This window comes from Lithobates pipiens, unplaced genomic scaffold, assembly GCF_037356315.1.
Source record: "Lithobates pipiens isolate NorthernLeopardFrog02 unplaced genomic scaffold, aLitPip1_a1.2 Scaffold_16, whole genome shotgun sequence".
NCBI lineage: Eukaryota > Metazoa > Chordata > Amphibia > Anura > Ranidae > Lithobates > Lithobates pipiens.
This window is the reverse complement of record NW_027507748.1, coordinates 562,836,444-562,858,057: the sequence shown is the minus strand read 5'-3', so window position 1 is coordinate 562,858,057 and position 21,614 is coordinate 562,836,444. Positions and strand designations below refer to the sequence as shown.

General features: G+C 43.6%; 1 protein-coding gene across 1 annotated transcript in view; it reads right to left on the bottom strand.

Annotated features, from left to right (window-relative positions):
• Positions 1-21,614, bottom strand: part of ARHGEF25 (Rho guanine nucleotide exchange factor 25) — a 479,971-nt gene that overhangs the window by 352,847 nt on the left and 105,510 nt on the right. The window contains exon 2 of the mRNA XM_077483624.1: positions 4,314-4,554. Within this exon, the coding sequence (XP_077339750.1) occupies positions 4,314-4,554 (241 nt within the window). The remainder of the gene's footprint in view (positions 1-4,313; positions 4,555-21,614) is intronic.

Sequence of the window (21,614 nt, the reverse complement as noted above, 5' to 3'; positions counted from 1 at the left end):
CAATACTTCACTTCCCATTCCCCTTAATAAGGGTGCCGGCGCCTGCACCCAAAGCCGATGGATGGATTTGCTTTGGGTGCCAACATCGCAGGCTCCCTGGACAGGTAAGTGTCCTTATATTAAAAGTCAGCAGCTACAGTATTTGTAGATCCTGACTTAAACTCTGCTTTAGCCCCTTTCACACTGGAGACGTCTGACTTTCAGCCCGTGTATACAGCTGTCTGTCTTATAGAAGCTTCTGTTGAACAGACAGCAGCTTCTGTTGAATGGGCATGCTGGAAAACCAGCATCTGACCAGCATCCGATCCCCCCCACTAGAACACATTCAACTTGGCACATCTACAATTCTCTATATTTAATACTGTAACAAAAAAGCATGAAAGAGCAAGCTTGGGAAAATTCTAAAAATTCTATAAATTTGCTTTCAGGTAAATAGTGAAATAATGACTCAAAATATATGGTCACTAAAAATATACCATACGTCTACATTAGAGTATCATAGGGTTAACATATCAGGGGGATAAGCTACTTTACAGCCTTATAATTAAAGTCTCAATACTAACAAATTTCATGGTAGGCCTCCATCCTCATGGGTCAAGGGGTAGAATTTATTTTCTAATATATTACGCATATTTGTAAAAAACTACAACACAGCTTGACTACCACAGATCCAATACAAATAGAATAAAATTATCTTATTTATTAAAATGTAGATGATTTTGACAGTGAATAAAGTACAAACTACATGAAACCAAAATCAATGTCTGTATATTAATACCTAAGAATTGTCACCGCAATAACGTGTAATTACTATTGCTTTCAATCTAGGGTACATTCCAGGTCAGACATTAATTTGGTGGCTTTAAAATCCCCAGTGAACTATAATTTCATCTAATTACATGTTAAGAGCCAAAAGTGAAACATCCTTTAAACAGGAACAAGCACAATCCTTTATTTTCCCTTTTGTAGTACAGAATAACACTGGTTGTATTGTCACACCCATGCTGCACCCATATACCTTACAACGTACAAGGGTGAATTCACAGCTTTATTAAAGTATGTCTAATTTCTAAAAATTATGCATGCTAAAATGGTAATTTCTCTACATCTTTTGTTGATTTATTGGAGGAGTTAAGAATCTTCACTCAAAAATTGTGTTAATAATGACTTTTATTGATTAATATTGACAGTTATCTATTTGTGTGAAAAATTTCTGTACAAGATTGAGTGAACGAGAATCTGCTTTTCACAAGGATAATTTAAATAAATTTTCACATATTTTTTTGATTGAAAATCTTCAAATCTTTTAGTAAATCAACCGGACCATAAAGCGAGTTGCTTGCAGCCCTTTGAGTGTTCCGTATTTTCAAGCGAAAAAATGTGAACAAATAAGACGGGATGTTTCAGGCACATAACAGATCATGAATCACTTTTTAAATACTGGTGTATATATATTCTTATTTAATTTAATTAAAATCATGCACATCACAATACCATTCAAATAGAAACTTATGGGAAGATATGCAATAGTCCACTTTCTAAGAAGATGACTTGACTTCTCCTGAGGAAGTGGCCCACTGGTCTAAGGATGGCCATGCATGGATCAGTATTTTGAATGAATTTGCCCATCCATCTGGTAAGTCAACTTCTCTGAAACGGGAACGGCCATAGATGGAATGAAATTCGGCCAGTCCCTGCTGAACCAGCTGAATTTCGATCCAACTGATGAAATCAAATGGGTGACAGGCATATTGGATGGGTAGATATGGAGGTAGCATAACTGCCACTGTATTATAAATGTATGTATTATACACTGAAATGTGTATGTTTTATACAAGAAAAAGTGGGGTCTTTTATGATTAGCATAAGTTTGCACATGATTTTAACAAGGTTAATTTAAAAATTATATATTTTAAATATGATTCAAGACTTATTGACTCTCTTTCTCTCTCTCATATATATATATATATATATATATATATATGTATATATATATGGATATTGGTAATTTTGTTCTTTAAGATATATCCATACAAAATGGATCTTTATTGTTCATTATGTTGTTATTATTTTCAACTCTAATTAGCTCTTTTTGCTAGAAAATGGCTGTTATTGACAAACAACTCTTGTTATAGTAAATTGAGCCTGTTGAGAAGATTAACCTCCCTGGTGGTATGATTCAGTCTGGATTTAGGTGCTAAAAGCGGTACAATTATTTTGTATGGAAATTTGGCGTTTTATATTGTAGTCCTGTAATTCTTAGGAATAACTCTCTTAAATCTGTTCAAACCAGAGTCTAGTAGACATCTCGGGTATGATAAAGTTTATAATATAATAAATAATAATAAAAATTATTCAATAATGTAATCAAATCCTAAAACACTGAAAAAGGGACACTTTTTGGTTGCTATGGACAATCTCCAAATTTCAGGCAGAAAAAAACAGTATTTATAATATAAAAGTGCATGCAGGGCACTACACAGACCACTAGGGACAAAGGGGGTGTGTAATTTTTTAATACAGTACTGTAATCTGTAAGATTACAGTGCTGTGTGTGTTTTGTGTCTTTTTACTTTTTTTTAATTTGCCGCCGATCTTGGTTCCCGTGCGGCGTAACGTCGCAGGGAACGGAGCTCGGCGGCATTCGGCACTGTGAATCGAGCGGAGGACAGCTTGATCACACAGCGCGGAGGACATCGCTGGATCCAGGGGACAAGGTAAGTAACTCACCCTGTGTCCTCCCTGCATCCAGCAATGCGATCCCGAGTCTGGCTCGGGGTTACCGCTCGTGTTAGTAAAATCCCAACCCGAGCCAGACTCGGGATTACCGCTAGGAAGGTTAATGCCCCGTACACGCGGTCAGATTTTCCGACGGAAAATGTTCATCTGGAGCTTTTTGTCGGACATTTCCGACCGTGTGTAGCCTCCATCTGAAATTTTCCATCGGAATTTCCGTCACACAAAATTTGAGATCTGGATCTCAAATTTTCCGACAACAAAATCCATTAGATCGTATGTACACAATTCCGACGCACAAAGTTCCACGCATGCAGAAGAGCCGCATTGGCTATTGAACTTCATTTTTATCGGCTCATCGTAGGTGTTGTACGTCACCGCGTTCTTAACGTTCGCAATTTCTGTCCAACTTTGTGTGACCGTGTGTATGCAAGACAAGTTTTAGCCAACATCCATCGGAAAAAATACATGGATTTTGTTATCGGTCAATGTCCGATCGTGTGTACGTGGCATTATTCTGTCAATGAAAATCCACTAAAAGCAAAGCGATCCCACACAGCTGATAAATACAGCAAGAAAGGTGAAGGACCTTGGCTAGGATTCCTATTAGTAAAGCATAAAAAGGGAGGTGCATAGAAGATGAAAGATAAACTAATATTTATGACAACCTGGCTAATTTAAACTGAGAATATAATTAAGAAAACATTGTGTAAAAATACTCAAAAGTAAACTTGTACTAGGCAAATTATGCTGTACCTCACAACTACTCGTATGCCAATAATAGACTTTCTGAGGTCGGTATGTCTATAGGGTTAGGCATAACATGCTGCTGGCCAAATGTCACTCCATAACCCCGAGGGTTCCCAGATTATGTAAAGGTATCTCTGGCCCCTTATGGTACCTTGTATCCCAGGAGAAGAAGGATTTGGTTTACTGTAAAATGGATCTTCACCCTCCAAATCATCATCCCTCCTCTCCAGCCCTCCTCTTTTTCTTTTTTTTAATATCCTTTTTTTTAATGAAATTGCCCATCCCTGTCCCCCCTTGCCCATCATTATCCAAGGCGAGCAATGTGCACTGTTCCCCTTTTGCCTTCTGAGATATGAACACTGCATATACCTGTAGGTAAAGCCTTTCATTCAGTAAAAAAGGAGGGGGCGTGGCATTTGGCAACCTCTCAATGATGTCACGGCAAAACACGGCGGCGCTAGACCGAGCACTAGCAGAAGAGAGGAGGATCTTCGTTGGATAGTGATAGATCCGCTGGACATGATTGGATATTCTGGTTGGTTGCATAGCTAAAATGTGCTGATCTCACCACCATGAAGGTAGGGGTTCATTTTAAAATATGTGGGGATGGGGAGGGTGAAAAACTTTAAGAGAAAATTACATCTATGGATATAGGTAACTAAAATTATAAGCAAATCTTGACTTTCCCGTTAAAGTCAAGCTTGGCCCCACCCTTCACCAACCAATAGGAAACCTCAACATCAATCTCAAGGCTAAACAGACACTGAAATTTGTGTCTATTAAGTAATATAATGAAAAATATAAATATTTATAATGCTTTGGTTTACCTTCCTCTGATTCTGAGCAGTGGCGAAAATTTTCTGCAAACCAAGCTCGGAAATCTGAGAGACGTCGGGTCCTGCCAATTCCTGGGCATGTGTTTTCAGGAGGGGTCAGCTGGCTGGCGGCTGTGTCTGACAGCTCCAAACTGTGTTCTTCCTCCACATCTGTGGTTTCTGGCTCCTCCACGATCTCCTCATTACTGCTGTGTTCAGGTGCCGCAGAATCCTCTGAGCAGTCTTCTGAAATCTGAAAGTAGAGTGGATAAAATGTAAATATAAAATGTTACAATTGAGTAGCTGTAGTGATTACTTTTAAATAAAACATTGTAGCAAAGGTCTGCCCGCTTTGGTCACTGGGTTGTATTGTGACAATGTAAAAAGTGACCTGGAGGTGGAAAATAAGACAAGCAATCACAGAGTACTAAAAAGTGTGCAGGCGCAGTGGGGTTGATTTACTAAAGGTAAATAGACTGTGCTCTTTGCAAACGCAACTGCTCCAGAGCTTAGTAAATGAACAGAAGCTCTGCTGACTTTCATAACCCAGTCATGTGCAAGCAAAAATGCTGTTTTTTAAAAAACAAAAATGCTGTTTTTTACATGTGATTGGGTACTCATTGCAAAGTGAAGCTTTACCACATTTACTAAACTCTAGAGCAACTACACTTTGCAAAGTGCACAGTCTATTCGCCTTTAGTAGATTAATCCCATTGCAACCAGAACAAAATGTACAATTCATCCAGAGGGCAACAACATCATAGAAAGTTGTGTACAGAAGTTCTTCTTCAAGGACAAGTTTACTATTAAAAATGCCTCACCGATTTTCGAGAGTCTGCACAAAGATACAAGTCTGATTTTGGGCATCCTCACATCCACTGCAACAAACATTTCAGTATTGGCGAGATACTCCCAACAGGAGAATTACAAGCGCATTTGACCCACGGCCGTTTAGTATGTGTGTCCATCTCTGCCAGTAAGAGTAGCCTATCGTGTGTACACCGTTGTCAGAATTTGATTGACATATTTACATCTGTGTCAAGTTTTTCGGGAAGGGAGGCTTCAAAGAACTTTTTCACATTTACATTTATGAACTGCTTCACTTGATTCCGTTTTATTAGCCCTCACGGTGCCTTCACTTGGATGTTTTTACACTTTGTGTTTATGCAATTTTATTGTTTATATAATATTTTACATTTATATAATTTTTCACTTTTATTATCATGCATTTTTATGTGCATCATTACCAATTATATGTTTTCATGCACTGCCATTGTCATTAATAGGCCCTATAAAGCATTGTACAGGATGCCAGTGTTGGGTCCTGAATGGCAGGTATGTTTTCCCACTGTTTGGGTTGAGGTCGGTTTAAGGGGGATGATTTGAAGGTAATGCTAATTGCTCAGTGGTTCTCAACCATTCTGTGGTAGTCGGCCTGTAGGCAAGGAGTGGTTTTCACCACTCTCTAGATTGCTAAGGCCTTATTAGTGACCTGGAATTTGGGAGGTTTGAAGAGTTTTGAGTAGGAAGGACATCCAAATCCTGATTACAGGGGCTTGGGTCTGGAAGGTTGCCTCATAGTCCAGAAAATAAGAGGAAACAGTCTGCAGCTGGCTGTTAGAGAGCTAATAGGACATTTGTGTGAGTAGGGTGGCCTAAGCTTAGGATGTGAAAAACCTGAAGCCAACCAGAAAACCCCAAAGTGACATTGCTATGGTGGTGGTGTGCCTTTCACTTGTTCTGTAATTTTGAACCTGAGTATGGACTATGCTGTGTTTTCAGTTTCCTGAAGACAAGCAGTGCTTCTGTTTGCCTATTTGTTTGGAATAAACAAGTGTCTGTTTGCTTTTACCAATGTGCTTGGCCGATGATTGCAAGCTCCACAGGTGACAGCATATAAATATTGTAAATTTAAGGCCTCATACACATGTACGATTTTACATTGACATTTTTGAGCTTTTTTTGCAGCTTAAAGCGGGAGTCCACCGGGACTCTGCGTTTTTTTTTTTTTTTTTTAAAGCCAGCAGCTACAAATACTGCAGCTGCTGACTTTTAAATAGTGACACTTACCTGTCCAGCGCGCCCGCGATGTCGGCACCCGAAGCCGATCGCTCGCTCGGCTGCCGGGTCCCGCCGCCATCTTGGGTATGGGAATCAGGAAATGGAGCCTTTCGGCTTCATTTCCCGGTTCCCTACTGCGCATGCGCGAGCCGCGCGGCGCAATCCGGACGGTCCCCGCTGCCTCTGGGAGCTGTGTGTTTCCCAGCAGGCAGCGGGGCACTTGCTGAAGGGGGCGGGCGCTTGCGGAACGGGGGCGTAACGTACGCCCCGTTCCGCAGAGAGCTAGCCCGGAAGTGGGTGCAGTTACCTGGATTATCCAGGTAACTGCACCCCCCTCCCCCCTGAAAGGTGCCGATTGTGGCGCCGGAGGGGGGGGGATTCCGATGAGCGGAGGTCCATTTTAGGGTGGACCTCCGCTTTAAAAATGCCACTCCATGTTATTCAATTGACTCATACACCCCATGGTGTTTTTGAGCTGTAACAGGCTTTGGCGTTTTTAAGCTCCAGAAAAAAACCCAGGACCAGTGCATTCTAAGGATCCAGTGCTAGAGCTAAAAAAGGCGCGGGTAAAAGGTATTAAATGGTTTAATGGGGCTTAATGCTGTATACACAGCGTTAAGCCTCATCCGGCGTTTCTCTGCCTCTATTCAAAATCAGTGGTTCCCTATGGGAGCCTATTGATTTGAATAGAAGTCACACCAGAAGTTGGATCAAGATGATCAAACTAACAGTGTGACTTGTGTGCTGAGAATCTTGAAGGGGAACCCCGCCAAAATGTAAAAAAATTATTTGCGTGAGGCTCCCCCCAAAATCCATACCAGACCCTTATCCAAGCACGCAGCCCGGGAAGATCAGGAAAGTGAGCGCCCCCCCCTCCCCCCCGGACCATACCAGGTCACATGCCCTCAACATGGGGGGGTTGGTGCTTTGGGACAGGGGGGGCCCTGCGCCCCCACCCCAAAGCACCTTGCCCCTATGTTGATGAGGACAAGGGCCTCTCCCCGACAACCCTTGGTCTGTGGTTGTCGGGGTGCGTGGGCGGGGGGCTTATCAGAATGTGGAAGCCCACTTTAACTAGTTGCTGACCGCCGGCCGTCAAATGACGGCCAGGCGGCGCAGCTATTGTGGCGGGAGGCCGTCATATGACGGCCTCCCGTTTAAACAGGGATGCGCGCGATCGTGCGCGCGCATCCCTGTTTCTTCGGTGGCGGCGTGTCACGGAGACACCGCTCGCCACCGAAGGGGGTGAACAGCCATTCGTTATGGCTGTTTACCACGTGATCGGCCGTGATGAAGTCACGGCCGATCACAGATGGTCACACCCCCTACGTGCACGGCGCATGCGCGCGATCGCGAGCGCGCTGCGCGTGCACGTCGGTGGCGGCGTGTTCCCCGGGAACACTGCTCGTCACCGACACTGGTAAACAGCCATTGGCTGGCTGTTTACCCACGTGATCGGCTGTGATCCTTTCACAGCCGATCACTAAAATGTAAACAAACCGCGGTAACGGGATGTTACCAGGTTCTCCTCCTCACACACCGATCGTGTGTGAGGAGGAGATTGCGGTAACATCTCGTTACCGCATACAGTGTACACCAAACATACTGATTGCCCCCCCCCAATAAAGAGGACCTGTCACCACCCCTCATAGTGCCTGTCAATCACAGTCCATCAGAGTACCTGTCACAGTCCATCAGAGTATTTGAGTACCTGTCCCAGCCCATCAGAGTACCTGAGTACCTGTCCCAGCCCATCAGAGTACCCGAGTACCTGTCCCAGCCCATCAGAGTACCCGAGTACCTGTCCCAGCCCATCAGAGTACCCGAGTACCTGTCCCAGCCCATCAGAGTACCCGAGTACCTGTCCCGGCCCATCAGAGTACCCGAGTACCTGTCCCAGCCCATCAGAGTACCCGAGTACCTGTCCCAGCCCATCTGAGTACCCGAGTACCTGTCCCAGCCCATCAGAGTACCCGAGTACCTGTCCCAGCCCATCTGAGTACCCGAGTACCTGTCCCAGCCCATCTGAGTACCCGAGTACCTGTCACAGTTCATCTGAGTACCCCGAGTACCTGTCCCGGCCCATCAGAGTACCCGAGTACCTGTCACGGCACATCAGAGTACCCGAGTACCTGTCACGGCACATCAGAGTACCCGAGTACCTGTCACGGCACATCAGAGTACCTGAGTACCTGTCACGGCACATCAGAGTACCCGAGTACCTGTCACGGCCCATCAGGGTACCCGAGTACCTGTCACGGCCCATCAGGATACCCGAGTACCTGTCACGGCCCATCAGGGTACCCGAGTACCTGTCACAGTCCATTAGAGTACCGAGTACCTGTCACAGTCCATTAGAGTACCGAGTACCTGTCACAGTCCATTAGAGTACCGAGTACCTGTCACAGTCCATTAGAGTACCGAGTACCTGTCACAGCCCATCTGAGTACCCGAGTACCTGTCACAGTTCATCTGAGTACCTGTCACCGCCCTTCAGAGTACCCAAATACCAGTCACCAAACCATCAGAGTACCTGTCACCAGGCCATCAGAGTACCCGAGTACCTGTCACCAGGCCATCAGAGTACCCGAGTACCTGTCACCAGGCCATCAGAGTACCCGAGTACCTGTCACCAGGCCATCAGAGTACCCGAGTACCTGTCACCAGGCCATCAGAGTACCCGAGTACCTGTCACCAGGCCATCAGAGTACCCGAGTACCTGTCACCAGGCCATCAGAGTACTCGAGTACCTGTCACCAGGCCATCAGAGTACCCGAGTACCTGTCACCAGGCAATCTGAGTACCCGAGTACCTGTTCCAGTCCATCTGAGTACCCGAGTACCTGTCACAGTCCACCTGAGTACCCGAGTACCTATCTCCAGCCCATCAGAGTACCCGAGTACCTATTTGCAGCCCATGTCTCATAGAATATACGTTGGGGTGTTTACTTTCCAAAATGGGGTCATTTTGTGGGTAATTTCACTGTCCTGGTGGTCCAGGACCTTCAAAAGTGTGATGGGTAGGAATGAAATAAGATGTGTCATTTATGCTCCTAGAACGCCTGAACGTACTACTTCAATGTTTGGCCCATCTATGTGGCCAGGCTGTGTAAAAGTCTCACACACGTGGTATCGCCGTACTCGGGAAGAGTAGCAGAATGTATTTTGGGGTGTAATTTTTGCTATATACATGCTATGTGTTAGAAATATCTTATAAATTGACAATTTTGTGTAAAAAAAAATGCGTTTTAATTTTTTTCCACATATTCCAAAAACTTCTGGAAAAAAATTAACCATTCAAAAGACTCATTATGCCTCACAGATTATACGTTGGGGTGTTAGCTTTCCAAAATGGGGTGATTTTATGGGAAATTCTATTGTCCTGGTACTCCAGGGCCTTCAAAAGTGTAATAGGTGGTTGAGAAATGAGATGCGTCATTTTTGCTCGTAGAACGTCTGAAGGTACTACATCGATGTTGGTGCTCTGTATGTGGCCAGGCTGTGTAAAAGTCTCACACATGTGGTATCGCCGTACTCGGGAAGAGTAGCAGAATGTATTTTGGGGGGTAATTTGTTGTATACATATGCTGTGTGTGAGAAATAACCTGATAATATGACAATTTAGTAAAAAAAAATAAAAAAAAATAAAAAATCTTCATTTTGCAAAGAATTGTGGGAAAAAATGACAACTTAAAAAAACTCAACATGCTACTTACTTAATACCTTGGGATGTCTACTTTGTAAAAAGGGGTCATTTGGGGGGTATTTGTACTTTCCTGACTAGTTAGAGTCTCAAGAAATGAGGTACACCTGATGTACTGAAGGCCTGATCAGAAGTGATGAATTTTCAGTGATTGGCACCATAGATTGTAGACTCTATAACTTTCACAAAGACCAAATAATATATACTAATGTGGGTTATTTTTACCAAAGATATGTAGCAGTATAAATTTTGGCCAAAATTTATGAAGAAAAATTACTAATTAGCAAAAATTTATGACAGAAACGAAGAAAAAGGCATTTTTTTCACAAAATTTACGTTTTATTTTATTTATAGCACAAAAAATAAAAAACCCACTAGTGATTAAATACCACTAAAAGAAAGCTCTATTTGTGTGGAAAAAAGGACGCAAGTTTCATATGGATACTGTGTTGGATGACTGAGTAATTGTCATTCAAAGTGTGAGAGCGCTGAAAGCTGAAAATTGGTCTGGTCAGGAAGGGGGTGTAACTGCACTGTACTGAGGTGGTTAACAAGGGGGCCCCCAGATCCCAGCCCCCCACCCCTTTCCGGATTCTGATAAGCCCCCGCAGACCCCGACAACCACAGGGCAAGGGTTGTCGGTAAGAGGCCCTTGTCCTCATCAACATGGGGATAAGGTGCTCTAGCGCAGGATCCTCAGAATGGGCTGGTCCTGTGATTTTTTTTTTTTTGGAGCTTAAAACGCCAATGCCTGTCACGCCACAAAGCACCCACCCCCCCATGTTGAGGGCATATGGCCCAGTATGGTTCAGGATGGGGGGGGGGGGGCGCTCGCTTGTCCTCCCCTTTCCTGACCTGCCGGGCAGCGTGCTCAGATAAGGGTCTGCTATGGATCTTAGGGGGATACCCACGCCATTTTTTTGGGTGTGGGGGTTCGGTTCCCCTTAAGATCCATACCAAATGGAAGGGTCTGGTATCGTCTTGGGTAAAAACCACACGCAAAAATTTTTTTTACATTTTGGCAGGGTTCCCCTTCAAGATTCTCCACACACCAGTCGCTCCACAAGTCAGATCATCTTGCTTTGACTTCTGGTGCGACTTCTATTCAAATCAATGGGCTCCCATAGGCAACCACTGATTTTGAACAGAAGCAGAGGATAGCTGCTGAAAGCTGTGATTTTAACGCCGTTTATTTTCTGGTGCCGGTACTAGCTTAGCTCCGTGTGTATGAGGCCTAAAAATCAGCCAGTGCTTGTCAATGTATCCCAAGGATTTAAACTAGCACTATTTAAAACAAATGTTAACCTGAATTAATTTGTTGACATACACTAAAAATAATAGTGCATGCTTCAACAATCAATGTGTCACCTATGCAACAACATTACTTGTGCCACCTGCTCGGCGTAGGTGGCAGCTGGATTTTTGTAGGTACCAAATGGATTGCATCCATTTCTGTATGTACTGTATGCTTTATTGCTGAAATATCTTCAGGTTACCAGTACAGTACTAACTGTGTCTCCATGGACATGTTTCTGCTTGTTATTGTGTTTATTTGATTATAAAATTCTGTGATGATGATCAAGTTTTGGTTCTGTGTGTGTTGATGGGAAGGAGAACAAGGCAGCTGGCCTAGCAAAAAAAAAAAGTATAATTTAGGTCTTGGCAGCCAGTAGCACATGGACGGATCCCCAAAATTAGGTGGAGAGATTTGATCATCCCTGCTAAGTACCGGGGAAGAGTATTGGGGTGGCCTAATGTTGCAAACACCCTATACCCTGTTTCCCATAAAATAAGACCTAGCATGATTGTCTGTGATGGCTGCAATATAAGCCCTACCCCCCCAAATAAGAGCTCGTTAAAGTCCATGTAGGTCTTATTTTCAGGGTAGGGCTTATTTTTGGGGGAAACAGGGTAAGGCTTATTTGGGGGGTAGGGCTTATATTGCAGCCATCACCGACAATTACGCTAGGTCTTATTTTCGGGGAAATAGGGTACCTAAAATCATTCTCCTCAATAGCATAAAAAATGATTCAACTTAGCAACAGATACAGAACTTGTGTCAAACGAAAGATATACAAAGTACAAACACTCTGTGACATCAGCCGACAGCAAGCTTTAGCCCGCTGTAGGCTAAAAACGGGTCACATGAGTGCAGAATAAACTGCACTCCTGTGATCCATAGGAGAAGTATAGCCAAAAGAGCTTTGACTATACTTCTCCTTTAACTACTTGACTTCTGGAAGGTTTTACCCCCTTCATGACCAAGGCATTTTTTTGCTATTCAGCACTGCGTTGCTTCAACTGACAATTGTGCAGTCATGCAACATTGTACCCAAATGAAATTTATATATTTTTTCACACAAATAGAGCTTTCTTTTGGTGGTATTTGATCACCACTGCGTTTTTACTTAATTATATAATCAAAAGAAGATAGAAATTTTTAACCCCCCCCCCCCCCCCCCCAGATATTTTCTACTTTCTATTATAATACATATCCAATCAAAAGTTTTAATTTCTTCATACATTTAGGCCAAAATGTATTCTGCTACATGTCTTTGGTATAAAAAATCCCAATGAGTGTACATTAATTGGTTTATGTGAAAGTTATAGAGTCTACAAACTATATACATAAATACTATACCAGTGATGGCGAACCTTTTTGAGTCTGAGTGCCCAAACTGAAATAAATAAGTTGGTTTTGTGTTGTAAAGTGCCAACACGGCAATTTGCGAGAGAGGGGTGCTGAGCAAAAGAGAGGGGGTGTGTAAGAGAGATGGGGGTGTGTGTAAGAGAGAGGGGGGTTGTGTGTAAGAGAGAGAGGGTTGTGAGATGGGGGTTTGTGAGAGAGAGAGAAAGGGGGCTGTGAGAGAGAGAGAGAGAGGACACATAGAGAAAGGTGACAGAGAGTGAGGGGGGACAGATAGATAGAGATAGGGGGACACACACAGAGGGGGGGCACATGGGGGGGGCAGAGAGAGTGGGGACAGAGAGATGGGGGCACAGAGAGGGGGAGGGGCGACCGAAAGGGAGAGGGGGGACAGAGGGGGAAGGGTGTGAGAGATATGGGACAGAGATAAAGGGGAGGGCACAGTGAAAGAGAGAGAGGACAGAGAGAGAGAAGGGTGACAGAGAGTGAGGGGGGGACAGATAGATAGAGATAGGTGACACACACAGAGAGGGGGGACACACGGGTGGCAGAGAGAGGGGGGACACAGAGGGGGAGGAGTGTGGGAGATGCTGAGAGAGAGAGGGGGCAGAGAGAGATATGGGACAGAGATAAAGTGGAGGGCACAGAGAAAGAGAGAGAGGGGACACAGAGAGATATATGGGACAGAGATAAAGGGGAGGGCACAGAGAAAGATAAAGGGGAGGGCACAGAGAAAGAGAGAGAGGGGGGACAGAGAGAGAGAGAGGGGGGGACACAGAGAGAGAGAGAGGGGACACAGAGAGAGGGGGGGCACAGAGAGAGGGGGAGCAGAAAGAGGGGGACACGGGGGCTGAAAAAGAGGAGAGCTGAGAGAAAGGGAGACCTCTAAGCTCTGTCCTTATCTGAAATCCCTGCTCTGCCTCCCTGCCCTAGTCTTTGTCTGCAGGTATTCAGTGTATAATTGTGCCCAGTACCTGTCTCCATCCCTGTTCCATCCAGCGGCTCCCTCACAGCCTGCATCTCTCGCCTGTCCTTGTCTTCTGGGCCCACGGTCAGTCTGTTCTCCGGGCCTCACTGTTGAAGGAGGTTTGAGGAGTCCAAGCTCCAGAAGGCGCCAGGGCTGCTGCGCCCCTCTTCAGCCATACAATGAAGCAGTGAAGCTCTTCTCTCCCTCCCATGTGTGCTGTCAGGCCTGTAGCCTACCACGCGGAGAATGTGGGGCCACCCACTCACTGGTGCAGACAGTTTCCCGCACCTCACCGCTGCTTGCTTCTCTCCCTTGCGTGCTCTCAGGTCTGTAGCCTTCCGCGCGGAGGCTGCGGAGCCACCCACTCACTCGTGCAGTTAATTTCCTGCCATGTTAGTTAGTTTGCTGCCATGTTCTCCCCACCGTGAACCAGGACCCTCTCGCGTGCCCACAGAGATGGCTCTGCGTGCCAGCCGTGGCACGCGTGCCATAGGTTTGCCATCACTGTACTATACTGTAATGGCAGTGATCAGCAGTAAGGGGTGCCGCCCCCCCTTATCCATGTGACCGGCCCCTAATCTACATGCAGGGCGCCAGACACATGGATTTCAATGGTGTTTTTTCTTTTGAAGCACATGATTTGATCCTGAGGCTCTTATTGGCTTTAAAAGAGGGTGGGCTCTGTGCCCTGAGCCCACCCAGTTGTGTGTTAATCGCAAATTAATATTTGCTATTGTCTTCCTGATTCTTCTCCTAGCCAATCAGGAAGCAGCTCCTGAGACCCCGATTGGCCAGGGAGTCCTAAGACTCCCTGGCCAATTGGGTCTCAGTCAAGACACACTTCCTGTTCCTGGTGCAGGTCTGTGGCCAGGGAGGGCTGGAGCTGGCATCCTGAAGCCGGAGCGAGAATGGAAGCCAAGGCTGGGCAGGAGCTGTGGCTTGGCTTGCTGGTGCCAGTGCTGGTGGAGCAGATGGTGAATGACACACTGGTGGTGACCCTGAGCTGTGGGAAGAAGCCATACAGCAGGATCCTCCTGGACTGCCGCTCATACATGTAGAATCTCATTGATCGCCGCCATCCCGTCCCTCTCCTTAGTTTTCCACCACTGGTGTTCAGTGACTTATAGTGTGTCTGTGCTAGGATGGCGGGTTAATCTGGTGCTAACAGACACTGGTCTGGAGGGTCAATAACTGACATTGACTTCGCTGGTGACACTAATACAGTGATCATTGATAATACTGTACACTGATACTGTATGAATGACACTGGCTGGGAAGGGGTTACCATCCAGGGGCAATCAAGGGCTGTGTTTATTTACTAATCTGGCTGTTTTTTCTCCCTGCTTTTCAGCAGCTTTTTCCTTGCTAAACTTGGACATAGCACGGGTGAGCACTCCCCAAACTCAGAAGACAGGCAGCATTATATACTGTAGGTACGTTGTGTGGCCAACCTGTGCTGCCCATCTGCAGTAAATCTACTGTGGGTGGGCAGCAAGTGGTTAAACATCTAAAAAAACACATATAAAAAAAGTAATAGTAGTATTGTGTCATAATCCTGTTTTTAGCCAACATTTCTTTTGCCTGACATAATCCTAAACTTCACTATTCAACCTCGCAAACAATCGCTTCCTATTTGTTTTTGTATTTTCCTTATTTTTATTATTTGTTTCTGATATGTTTCTAGTGTAGACCTCTCAAGCAGTGCTTTACAATCTGCTTAGGACTGTTTCCATGAGTTTCAACATTCCTGATTATAATTGTGAACAATTTAAGCACATTTTTTCATTAGAAGCGCAGCATTAAAGTAAAGCTGTCTTATTTTGGACATAGAATGAAAAAAAAAAAAAAACAACTCGACCCAACTGAAAAGCCAAGCTTGAAAAATTCAAAGGGAATAGAAGATGACCAGCAATAAGGTAGATTGATGAATACAGTCACAGAAATTATGAACATGTCATTGCAAAATAGAGACAAATCATTCTGGAGGAACACTATTCAAGATGACACTTAATGATATTAATAACTGAATGTGTAATCTCACCAGGATGATGATGGAAACCCAGACAGTTCTTTCAGACACTTTCATATATGAGTCTATTTTTATAGAAAGATAGATTATAGATAAGTGGACTGTAAAATCTCTTTAAAAAATGCTTGTGGTAAAAAAAGACAGAAGTTTTTTTTTTGTTTTTTGTTTTTTTACCATAATACATTCTCTGTATAAGCCCTGGTTCACATTGGTACGATTTGACATGTGATTTGACATGTCAAATCACATGTCAAATCATCGGCAATTGCCAGAAATAGCACCGTCCTAATCGGTGTGATGCTGCATTTGCCGCGTCGCACTGATTTCAAAAAGTAGTTTCTGTACTACTTTTTGCGATTTCGGGATGCGATTTACATTGACATCTGTGCAGAAACCTGCACAGATGTCTCTGAAATCACGGCCGGAATCGAAACTGACCTGCGGGAGTGAAATCATGCGATTTTCAGCTGAACTTGTACGGCTTCATTCCTGCAGTTCAGTGTGAACCTGGGCTTAAGGTACAAACCCTTCCATGATCAGCCCCTAAATACTTACCCAAGCCCGATCTCAATCCAGTGCTGTGCCTGTCCGCAACAGCTCTTCTCCCTTCTCTCTCTCTCTTTCCTCACAGGAGATAGGGCAGCAACAGAAGCCATTCACTCTTGCTTCTGTTAATCAAACCCTACAAAGTGCTGGGTCTGCGCTGTGTCAGCAGAGAAACACAGAGCCCGATTCAGGATTGAGCCAACACAAGTGCCCCCATAGCGAAGTGACTTATCATAGGGGCATTTGGAATGGAGGGGGAGCTAAGAACAACAGGAGGACCCAAGATGAGGAGGTTCGGGTCTTCTCTGTGCAAAACCATTCCACAGAGCAGGTAAGTATAACCTGTTTGCAATAAAATAATGTAGATAGTCTCATATCCTCTATATACAAGATCCTCCATGACTCAGCATCACCCACGTTAGAATCTCATCTCTACATGCGGAGGTGGGCCAAGATTTTACCTACCCCTTTATCTCTTCCTCAATGGCAGGAGATCTGGACTTCCATTTCTAAAGCCTCTAGGTGCGTGGAGCAGAGAGAGACAAAATCCCTGAAGTGTTGAATAAATATGACCCTTCGCCATCCCGATTATGCTGGAGGTGTTTGCGCGATGTGGGTAAGCATTATCACATCTTTTGGGTTGCCCATTAATTATACCTTTCTGATGCTCGGTTCAATCCCTGCTCCAATCAGTGTTGGAGACAGATGTTCCATTGAACCCAACACACTACTTATTGGGCTTCACGGTCCCGGGTATACCTAAACATGCTAAGAAACTGATGGCATTTATTCTTTTAGCTGCCAAGAGAGTAATACCTACCCACTGGCTGTCTCCTGCATTCCCAATTAGTCTCCACTATTGCGCAGATACGCAGGATGGAGCATATGACGGCAGTGGTCCAGGACTCCCTGCCCCAATTTTCTAAGATATGGGATCTATGGGACAACTCCTCATTTAACCCAGAATCCGTAGCCTCTTACGCTGCCAAATGCCCCTAGGGCAATTTATTGCGGCTACGCCTCAGTATTTGTAGCTCTTACCTCCAGTGCTTATTTTTATTTTTTATTTTATCACTATGCAATTACTGTAAACTCCCCCCTCCCCCTTATTGTTATCTCTATGTGCCTTTCTTATATTTTAGTAACATGAAGCTCACTCAAGGTTGATTCCTATGTGGTGATTGTGATGACAATAATGATTGTTTGTAATATATTTGTTTTCTTTATGTTTTGCAAAAACTTTTTCAATAAACACACATTTAAAAAATAAAAAAAATAAAAAATAAATGTAGATGCGCTGCCCTTTAAATTCTATCACACAATGCCTGATAAACATGTGCTGTCCATTTAAGATATACCACATAGACATGTGCAATCTGTTTCTATCCGCATGTAAATTCGGACAAATTTTTGGCATTCAAAGATTTGGATGTATCCGATTCTTCAAATAAAATAGTAATGAATTTAGTTGAAATTAATTTTTAATTTAATTTAGTTTTTACGATTTCTAACGAATTCCACATTTTTGGATCGGTTTAAAAACGATCAACCAATTTGAATTCTGTGTAAAGCATAGCTGGTTGTTAAGGAGCACACCGGGAAGTACTCATCAGCTGTCAGCTGAAATGTACACAAAAGAATGCCGGCAATAGGAAAAAACAGCATGGGGTTCCCCCTACCAATTGATACGAGGCCCTACGGGTCAGGATTTTTAAGGGGAACCCCACACCAAAATTTTGAAAAAAAAGCTGCCCTTATCCAAACATGCAGCCTGGCAGGTCAGGAAAGCGGTTAATGCAGACAAGGGCCTCTTTACCACAACCCTGGGTGGTGGTTTGCGGAATCCGGAGCCCCCAGATCCTGCCCACCCCTGTTGTGAATGACTACCCATTCACCAAAAAAGTGTAAAAAGTGAATAAAGACACAGCACATGTTTTTGACAAGTCCCCTGGTGTAGATCCATCGTCAATCAGGATGCCTGTCGCACCGCTGGACCCAAAAAAAAAGAAAAATAAAGCAACACACCTCAGATCTCATTGAAGGCTCCCACCAACTGCCTGGTCCGCTGTCTGACAGTTCTTAAATAGCTATGGGGCGGACTCACCCAATGATGTCAGCGGTTGACTTGTGACGACACTGACCAGGGCATGCTGGGTTGATGACGTCACAAGGGGACAAGGTCACCCGCTGATGTCATTGGGCGACTCTGAACCTTAGCTATTAAAGGAATGTCAGATGGTGAAATAAGGAAGTCAGAAGGAGCGTTCGATGAGGCTGGAGGCTTTTTTTTTTCCTTCCTTTTGCAGGTCGGGCAAAAAGATTTGTCAGAAACTTGTGTTGTCTTTTTTCACTTTTTACACTTTTTGGTGAATGGATAGCAGTACTAGGTACCCCAAACTCATTCAAATGGGGGGGGGGGATCTGGTGGCCTGGCATTCTTTTGTTTACATTTCAGCTGTCAGTGGGGAAGCCCGCTGAGAGCTGATGAGTCATCGGTTGTTAAGGACACAGCAGCCAGCTTCCTGGCCCGCTCCTTAAAGAGGAAGTAAACCCTGATGGGTTTACTTCCTCTTTCTTTCCCTGCAAAGGTAAAGCATAATGGACTACCATGCATCACATAGTAGTCCATTATGTGTCACTTACCTGACACAGGAGCCAGCGATGTCACCACTGTCCCCTGTAGTCCGGCGCATCCATCTTCTCGGTGGGTCTCGCTGCTCCGCCGCTGTCATTCGGCGAAGCCGTGGTGACGTCACTCCCGCACATGCGCACAGGAGCCGCCACGCACGCCATATTCGCCGTTGACGGTGCCGCGCTCAGTGCGCCTGTGCGCCGCTGTCTACGGCGCATGCGCCGTAGACAGCGGTTCCTGTCTTTCGCAAATATCTCCTAAACCATGTAGGTTTAGGAGATATTTCTTGGACCTACAGGTAAGTCTTAATCTAGGCTTACATGTAGGTAAAAGTGTGTTGTAAGGGTTTACAACCACTTTAACAACCAGCTATTATTCACACATAATTTTAATTGGTCGATCACTTTTCAAAAATGATCAACCGTTCTCAATTAGAATCATTCTGAAAATTTAGAATTTGTTAAAAAAAATTCTAAACAAAATTAAATAAAAAAAAAACTAAACTAAACGAATTCCAAAACAAATCAAAAATCAAAAACAAAATCACAAGAAATGACATTCGTAACATAAGGAATCTATCCGAAGGGAATTTTTTATTTTTTTTTCTGTTCTGCACATGTTTAATATCATACAACATATAACAAATATAGTGACACCATATAATGATACAAGTGACCAAACAAATAGGCAGTGAATAGTCCACATTAGTAAATCAACTGATGTTTTAAAACAGTCTTATGAAAGGTGAACTACATATGCCAACTATCCTTGATGCAGTCCCAGTGCTCCATCACTATAAATATGCACCACATACATGCTGGAGAAAGAGACCCCAAAAGCTAAGAGGTCAATGGTGCCTGGATGTGGTTTAAAACCTGACAGCAGTCCAGTCACTATACAGAACAGCCAGATCCTCCACTCCCCAGCTTCAAACCATACATCAGAGGCTTCAGATATTACATACCCTAAGGCAATAGCAGGCTCACACTAATAATGACTCCAGCACAAATTCTGATTCACCATATAAATAATATATAACTATAGTGCATTAAGAAACAATGTTAGAAGACATAAACTCACATGGTGTGGTTCCACATCCAAAGGTAAATTACAATTAAAAAGGGGGAAAAAACATAATATATATATATATATATATATATATATATATATATGTGTGTGTATGTTTATATATGTGCATTTCTCCCCTGAAGGTCAGGACACCCAGTTTCAAATACATATGATTTATTTCATTTGTAGAGGCCTTGCCCTGGTCGGGCTCCTGATTTTTGTCTGTTTTCCACTGCACGCCCATCATCTTTACGGTTTGGCTGCTCGACCCTCTCCCTCCTCCCATTATACTGAATAGATATTCCATGCTCTATGTTCTAACCTTGGTATTTATCATATAGACCCAGACAAAGATGCTGCATTCTTGCAATGTTCAACAATATTATTATGTATGTGTACTTAAGATGTATAGAAATATATGTAATTAGATGCTAATCATGATGTATCTCACAGTGCCAATTGGAATCCCTGAAAAAGCCATTGGCGAAACACGTATTAGGCTACTCTTTATGAACTACTTACAATATTCTTTAGCGTATATGGAATAGAGAATGTTGTGTTAGCACATATTATATGATGCTTACAGTTTCTTAACAATTTTATGATTCAAAATAAGAATTAGAATTTTTATACTGATATTCTGTTGAGCATTTCTTTCAACTTGGGACACTAGTGGCTAACTATAATGCATTACCTTAATCTAAATTTTATTAGACTTAATTATACTGGAAAGGCATCATAAATGTACAGCATGAATGAACAGCACACTTGACAATCAATCAGTGGTCATAAATGAATGGTTAATTGGTTTGTATGTTTGTGTGTGTATATTTTATGGAAAGCACTGCATAAATTGTTGGTGCTATATAAATACCTGTAATAAATAAATAAAAAATTCAGGTTGCTATATTAGCAATTTTTCAAAATACATTCTTAAGACTCTAGAAGATTATTTTTAAAAATCAATATTTGTGCATGTGTCACAGACATTGGTTTTTACTTTTTTCAAGTAGTCGTGACGTTTGTCATTTGTTGTCAGTGTGTGAGCTGTATGTTTATGCCCTTCGCATGACATGTATCAATACTGTAATTGTGGCTGCCATGACAACTTGTTCTCTCTCTTTTCCATGGAGCTCTCTCTACTGCTAAGGATGGTTTTACATTTGAGCAGTATCAGGCTTTACATAATAAGTCAGCGGTCACAAAGCTTATGGTGTTTGGGAAGGGAGGTGATAATTACATCCTTGGATAGGAAACAATTGTATGATTCAAGATCAAAGGTGTATATAAAGACACAGCACTGGGAGAGGCATAGTTCACTTCCGCATCTGTCATTTGCAAGACAAGCACAGGACTGACACCCAGACAGGTATTGGGACATGCCAGAGACAGCCCTCCCATGGTACTTCGCCCCCCCCCCCCCCCCCCCCCCGCCATTCTGACACTAGTAAAAAAAGAACCATTACTTAAATGTAGCACCCTCTACCAATAGGTAGGTGCTAGTAAGGTTTATTTTTCTAGGGTATCCAGCACAGGTAAATTTAGGCAGGCTTATGCTGCGCGCTAGGCCTGTCTGTTTTGATCTGAGGGTTGGGAGTGGTCAGAGTAGCAGCAGGTGTGACCACCTGCACATCAGTTCTGAGGTGCCTCCACTGTTTCTG